This window comes from Physeter macrocephalus, chromosome 17 (genome assembly GCF_002837175.3).
Source record: "Physeter macrocephalus isolate SW-GA chromosome 17, ASM283717v5, whole genome shotgun sequence".
Classification (NCBI taxonomy): domain Eukaryota; kingdom Metazoa; phylum Chordata; class Mammalia; order Artiodactyla; family Physeteridae; genus Physeter; species Physeter macrocephalus.
Genome location: NC_041230.1, coordinates 20998131 through 21005606, shown reverse-complemented (window position 1 = coordinate 21005606; position 7476 = coordinate 20998131). Strand labels below are relative to the sequence as shown.

Here is a 7476-nt window from a genome sequence, read left to right as displayed (position 1 = left end):
ACGCGGGCCTCTCACTGCTGTGGCCTCTCCCGTCGCGGAGCACAGGCTCCGGACGTGCAGGCTCAGCGGCCATGGCTCACGGGCCTAGCCGCACCGTGGCATGTGGGATCTTCCCGGACCGGGGCACGAACCCGTGTCGCCTGCATCGGCAGGCGGACTCTCAACCACTGCGCCACCAGGGAAGCCCAGTAGAAGTATTTTAAATTACAGAGATTATGACACTTTTCCCACTAAATACTTCATCATGATGTCCAAAAAAAATAAGGGCATTTTCCCATCTAACCATGATGACATTATCACACCTAACAAACTAGTAATAATTCTGTGATATCCAGGGATAGACAGAGATGGCCAGGAACTTTCCATCTCACGGTGAACATCAGGGAGGCACTCCTTGCTAGGGATTGGGGCTGGGGAAATAAGAGAAAAAAAGTATGGGGTGACTTCAATGCAAACCTTGGATTCAGTCACAGCAGTAATAGGTCTGGCTTCACTCCAAATACTGCCGCACGTCCTCAGGCCTTCCCTCAGCCTCACCAGTGGGCCTGGCAGGACCGTGTTAAGATCCCGTTTACATGGGAGAGCCCCCAGGCTCCCGGAGCACAGTGGGGCCCTGGGCACTGTGGCTGCTGAGCCAGGCGGGGTCTGTGCCCTGGTTGCCCCGGTCCTGAGGCTAGACTCACTCCACCGCAGACGCACTTGCTGGAGGGCTTGGTGAGGGTGCACGGAAGCCAGGCCTATGTCCCCCCGCAGGCCTGGATCATCGGGGGAGCATTTGGGGAAACATTCTCATGGGAAGCCAGTACGACAAGGCCCGGTAAGCTTCTGGGAGGGGTAGGGCGGGACGTCGGGGTGTGTGGTTGGTTTGCGGAGGGACCCCTCTCTGCTAAGAGTGACTTGGCAACTGCTAACTCTTGCTGTGTGCTCACTTATATGCATCGCTGTGTTTCCTTCTCGTCGGGAAAGAAATATTCTTACCATATCCATTTTCTAGGCAAGTCATGTGAGGCCCCAAGAGGTGAAATAATTTGTCCAAAATCATTCAGCTGCTAGGATATGACAGAGCCACAATTTGAACCCGGCTGCTTTCAGAAACGTCAGGCTTAACTATTATGCTATTTTGGCTCAAAATAATCCTCCCCTTCCAAAAATGTTACTTTAAAACTGGGTTAATTAATTCCTAACCCCTAAGTCAAAAGGTAAAACACAAGGGGTGATGAGGTTGTGCAACATAGAGGGAAAGAGATTGGATTCACAGCCCATTGGGCCGCCCGCCTCCCACCCACACCCCTCCTTGCCCTTTGCGGCCTCTCCCTCCCAGGGTCCCGGGGTGGACCTGCTTGAGACATGCACTTGGAAATCGTGAGTGAAGTCTAGTCAGTGGAGGATCCAGGAAAAATGCCCTGATTGCTGCAGCTGTTCTTCCAACTCTGCTGGACTCTGGCCTCCTTCGACTGTTTGCTTGATTTTGCAATCTTTCCCTTGTAACAGTGCTGACGGGCACAGATATGTGGGTGTATAAATCGGTCATCTCCAGCCAGTTGTTCTGTGGGCGCCTCAACATCAGGTCCCATGCCGACTCATGAGCACCCTGCTAACCCAGCCCCCACCCCGCCTGCTTCTCTTCTCAAATTCCCAGTTAGACTTAAGGGCATCACTGAACTGTGCATCCCAAGGAGCCTGACGCCTCTGCCTCTGATACCTTCCACATCTAATTGGTCAGCAACCCTGGATGACTCAACCTCATGCAAAGCTCTTGTATTTCCCTTCTCTTCTCCATCTCCACAGCCAGTTCTGGGCTGTGACCTCCTGCTTAAACTGTGCCCTCTGCCCCTGCCCTTGGGTCCCTGTCTCTAACTTTTGCCCTCTCTGTTCCTCTCTGTTCACCGCCGCCAGGACAGCTGTCCTAAAAGACAGCTCTCATCTTGTCGCTGCTCGGCTTTCAGACTGATATGACTCCTAGAGCAGTTTTGAAATATCTGTCAAAAATAAAAATGCGGGCTTCCCTCGTGGCGCAATGGTTGAGCGTCCGCCTGCCGATGCAGCGGACATGGGTTCGTGCCCCGGTCCAGGAAGATCCCACATGCCACGGAGCAGCTAGGCCCGTAAGCCATGGTCACTGAGCCTGCACGTCCGGAGCCTATGCTCCGCAACGGGAGAGGCCACAACAGTGAGAGGACCGCGTACCGCAAAAAAAAAAAAAAAAAAAAAAAGCACCAACTTTTGACTCAGAAAATCCACAGCTAGATATTTAATGCATAGATTATGTCACCCATGAACACCAAGACCCATGTACAAGAATGTTCACATCGAATTAGGATAGGAAAAGATTAGAAACAACCCAAATGTCCAGCATTAGGGCACTGGTTAAACAATTTATGGTGCATCCATATAATGGAATACTATAGTGTCATTAAAACAGTATAAACCTATATCTGCTGCACGTATACCTATATCAGTAGACTATTTCTGAATATGTGCATAGGAAACTCTATTAGTGACTGATTCTGAAGAAAGTAACTAAGGGTCAAAGATGCGAGGGAGACTCGCTTTTCACCTTTTCTTCCTTTTTTTTTTTTTTGTTGAATACGCAACTTATTTAGAGATAGAACTCGTCTTTTTTCTCTTTTTTTGCATTACGTGGGCCTCTCACTGCTGTGGCCTCTCCCATTGCGGAGCACAGACTCCGGACGCGCAGGCCCAGCGGCCATGGCTCACGGGCCCAGCCGCTCCGCGGCACGAACCCGTGTCCCCTGCATCGGCAGGCAGACTCTCAACCACTGCGCCACCAGGGAAGCCCCAGAACTCGTCTTTTGACTCCAAATGCATTGTTCTTTCCAGTACACAAATGGAAACTTTTAACATGTCCTTCTTGTAGATTTTTTTGGAGAACAGAATGTGATAAACTGTGTGAAAGAAACTTGAAAACAGGTAGGTATATGCAAATCTAAGAGAGCATTATTATCACTGTAGTTTAAATTTGTAAAACTTCCCAGTTTTCATACTGTGGGTCCATAAATCTAAAAAAAGCAAAATTTACAAGAATGACAATTTTTTTTTAAAAAAGTATTACATTTCACAAAGTGATTTTTAAGCATATGAATAGAAATCAGCTGGGATTTAAAGAACAAAGGAACATAAATCTAAAGAAAAGAAGTGATTACAGAATCACTAATGAACCACACTGCTGTTTACTTCCCATAGGATATTATGCCTCACATGATGAAAATCTCTATTGTTTGAAACAAACTTCAGCATAACAGAGAACAAACAGATTTTAAAGCATCAAAATTCATTTCAAGACACATGATGAACTATATCTACAGATAAAAAGTGAAAATTGATTTTAAAGCTAATTCTGTATCAATTTAAGATAAGAATTTGTTGAATCTGTGAATTTCAGAGAAGTACGGTCCTTCAAGTGTGAATTAGTGGAGCATTAAAAGTAGAAGAATTACGTTCTTTCTAGCCCAGTATCATTTTGAGAGCAAGCATGAAGTACCATTGCTCGGGGTTCAAGTTACTGAACTTGCTATCATATTACTTTCGTATAAAAGCAGAGAGTTCCTCTACAACAATTTTAGCCAAGCCAGCATATCTCTTAACACTAAATTTCATTTCTAACCTCTATGATACTAATTGACAAAACCCTATAATGTTGATTGGAAGTTTGAAAAATAGATTAGATACTTGCAGTAGCTTGCCTCTGGTGTGTGGCCTTTCATAAAACGTCTCTGTTCAAATATTTACCAAGTGCACGTGCTGGATAAAAAGAAATGAAGGGAGGAAGGAAATGAAAAAAGCCTCCTGTGGTTTACCATTAAATGGAGGACCAAGGCCAAATTTCTCAGCATGGAACGCAAGCCTTTCCCTTCCAAACTTGGGAAGGCTGGAGGGTCTGCGGCCCGGCCACCTGTCTCTTTAGCTCCCTGTCCTTCGCAGGTACCTCCAGGTGCTCTAGTGCTGCCCGCTGAACCACGACCTGGGAATTCTGCCCTTCGGAGACCTGACGGAGGTGAGCGGGAGGCGAGCGTCCCCCAGCCCTGTTGTGACAGAGCCTCTGTCATGGTGTTCTGGGGTCCCCAGCCTGCCTCCCTGGGTAGGTAGAGGAGGGACCCCGGCTCTTCCTTCCCGAACAGCCCGAGCTGGCTCTGCAGCCTCAGAGCCTCCCACACCGAGGGAGGGAAGTTGGGGCTCATCTGACCTTGGGAGCTGACAAAGAGGCTATCTTGCCCCACAAGGGTGGGAGCTGACCTCCCACTTCTCCTTCTGAAGCAAGAGTGGAGACCCTGTGAAGATAAGAGCTTCCCGTCCACCTTTGCCCCACCCACTGCCCTGCTCCCCTCTGGCAGCACTTCCTTTGACAGTGGGAATGGCAACCATGGCCCCACGACGGCAGGGCAGTGTCAGTTCTGACTGCTGCATTGTCCTGATAACTCTCCATCTTGCACATCTGTAGCCACCTTTATTCCACATAAGACCTCCGTAAGATAAAAGCAATATTGTTGTCTTGATTTTGTTATCTAATAATAGATAGATTATCTTATTTCATTCAAGGTCCTATTCTAGCAACTCTAATGTATTGTCTTAGTTAAGCCTCAGATAACCCTAGGAGATCTGTTCTTTTATTATCCTTCCTTTAACGATGGGCGTGTTCACCCTGGAGGGCAGAGAGCTCAGCTGTCTTGCTCAGCGTCGTCTTTTCAGTAGGAAGAACCAGGTCTGGTCTGTAAAATGCATCCATAATAGCACTGAGCTCATCAGGATGATGTGAGGTTTAAGTGAGTTGATACATACATGCTTTGAATTATGCCTGGCATAGTGTAGGTGTTACGCTCTCATTAGAGAAACACAGTAGGCATTTATTCAGTCTCTGCTGAGTGAGTAGGGAAACTGAGCCTTGCCCAGGTCAAGCAGCTTCTCTATGGTCACATGGTGAACTGGAGGCGGAGCAGTGACAACAGGCCACCCTGCTGTTCTTTAAACTCGGCTTCTTCTCTACAGACTCTCCAGAGTTCATGGTAGAGCAGGGATAGGACTTAGACCTTGGCTGACTCATCCTCAGAGCCTGGCTGAGGGATGCGCCGGCCGGTAGCTGCCTGGGGTGCCAGTCTGCTAGGGGACCCCAGACATTCTGCCCAGTGATTCTGGTTTGCACCCTCGACTCCTGACATGACGGGTGTCATGGAAGGTGGCCCTTCACAGGGCAGCCACAGCAGAGCCTGCCCACCACCGCAGCTATGGTGCAGCCTTGGGCAATAGCCCAAACCCAGGCCAGTGGTCCTCCCAGTTGATGGTTGCAGTCAACGGAGCTTTAAAACATGGATAAGATGTAAGAAGGTGCTGTTCCTTGGGAATAAATGATTTACTTTACAAACTTAATTGTTAAAAGTTTAATACGCCTTCTGAGAAGCTGATTTGCAAAAATTGTATCTAATTATGAATTACAAATTTTAGTTAACTGAAAATCAGTTTTTTCATCCCCTTCTAAGCAGATTTTGAAAAATATTTTTTAAAAGCCAGGGGTGCCAAATCATTAGACGTCCAGGAGTGTGCATCGAGGGGGCTCAGTCTGTCCACCTGCCCACCTGGCTGGTGGGAGCACACCTGGCGGGGTCACACTGTAGACACAGTGCCTTTGGCTGCCTGTCCGCAGATCGGGGAGCAGGGCCTCAACCTCTCGGGGGGGGCAGAAGCAGAGGATAAACCCGGGCAGAGCCGTCAACGTGAACCAGGAGATCTACCTGCTGGACGACCCCCTGTCGGCCGTGGACACCCACGTGGGGAAGCACATCTTTGAGGAGTGCATTAACAAGGCGCTCAGGGGGAAGACCGTCATCCTGGTGACCCACCAGCTGCAGGTGACCACCCTCCCAGGGCTCTGGCCGTGATTGGCAGATAATGTAGCTCCTCAAGCCCCTGCCATCTCAGTGTGATCAATAACAGCCTCCCAGAAGCTACCCCTTCATCTCAGACACACCCCGAAGTCAGGGAGAACTTATTTCCTCTGCTTTCCACGTGGAGAAGATAGGCTGGTAGAAATTGAAACCAAATTTTAAGGTCTCCTTCATTTTCAAAATTGTATGGGTGGCCGCTGCTTTTGAAGTTACAGAAAAAAAGAAAAAACTCCCTGAGAGAAGAATTCCCCAAGTCTCACATTCTTCCATCAAGCGCAGTGGCTGTGCTGGATGTTGCCTCTCACGGGTCCTTGTCCCTAGATATGTTCATACCTGGTTTTGGCCTTAAGACCCTATTATTATTTCTCCCTCGTCTTCTATTTTGGCTTTACTATTTAAAAAAAAAATTAATTAATTAATTTATTTATTTCTGGCTGTGTTGGGTCTTCATTTCTGTGCGAGGGCTTTCTCCAGTTGCGGCGAGCGGGGGCCATTCTTCATCGCGGTGCGCCGGCCTCTCGTTGCAGAGCACAGGCTTCACACGCGCAGCCTCAGTAGTTTTGGCTCACGGGCCCAGTTGCTCCGCGGCATGTGGGATCATCGTCCCAGACCAGGGCTCGAACCCATGTCCCCTGCATCGGCAGGCAGACTCTCAACCACTGCGCCACCAGGGAAGCCCTGGCTTTACTATTTTTTGGTATAAAATATTTAAGACATAAAAACAGGTTAGAAAATAATCTAATGAAAGCTCATGTATCTACCACCCAGATGACACAGTCCAACATTGACGGCCCTCAATTACACTCCCTTCCCTCCTTCCTGCCCCACTCACTCGGCTGTTCATTGTTCCCCTGTATGTCTTCACACTTTTACAACATACATGTGAATCTCCAGTGTCCTTTTGCATATTTAAAAACTTTATATAATTGACATTTTCCTTTCTGTGCCCTTCGGTAATTTGCTTTTCTACTCAACTTTATATTTTTAAGAACTTCCACGTGAATACATGGAATTTTATTTCATTCTCACTTGCATTGTGTTCCAATATCTGAATATTCCAGAATTTATTTCTCCAGGACGGACATTTAGGTTGTTTCCCATTTTTCACATTTACAAGAAATGCTTCAGCGTACATGCTTCTACATGTGTTTTTACGCACGTGTTTGAGAGGGCTTTTTTTAGGGTAGTGTTTTAGGAGTAGGATTACTGGTTCATAATTCTTCAAAAATCTTTAACTTTACTAGATATTGTCAAATTGTTTTTCAAAGTAGATGTACCAGTCTACAGCCCCTCCCCCACCCCGAACTTTATAAGGCCCTTACCCCAGCCGTTACCAACACCTGGGGTTGTCCAGTGTTTAAGTTTTTGCCAAACTGGTGGCATAAAATATCTTGTCATGATTTAAATTTACATTTTCCTTTTGAATAGTGAAGTTGAATAGTTTTTCTTTTTTTTTTTTTTTTTTTTTTTTTTTTTTGTGGTACACGGGCCTCTCACTGTTGTGGCCTCTCCCGTTGCGGAGCACAGGCTCCGGACGCGCAGGCTCAGCGGCCATGGCTCACGGGCCCAGCCGCTCCAC

At 47.5% G+C, this 7476-nt stretch overlaps 1 protein-coding gene across 1 annotated transcript in view; it reads left to right on the top strand.

The window, feature by feature from the left end:
* ABCC11 (ATP binding cassette subfamily C member 11) overlaps positions 1–7476 on the top strand; it is a 73502-nt gene that overhangs the window by 39674 nt on the left and 26352 nt on the right. Inside the window, 5 exon segments of the mRNA XM_024124851.3 lie at positions 694–763; positions 766–817; positions 3943–4015; positions 5657–5683; positions 5685–5861. Coding sequence (XP_023980619.1) covers positions 694–763; positions 766–817; positions 3943–4015; positions 5657–5683; positions 5685–5861 — 399 coding nt within the window.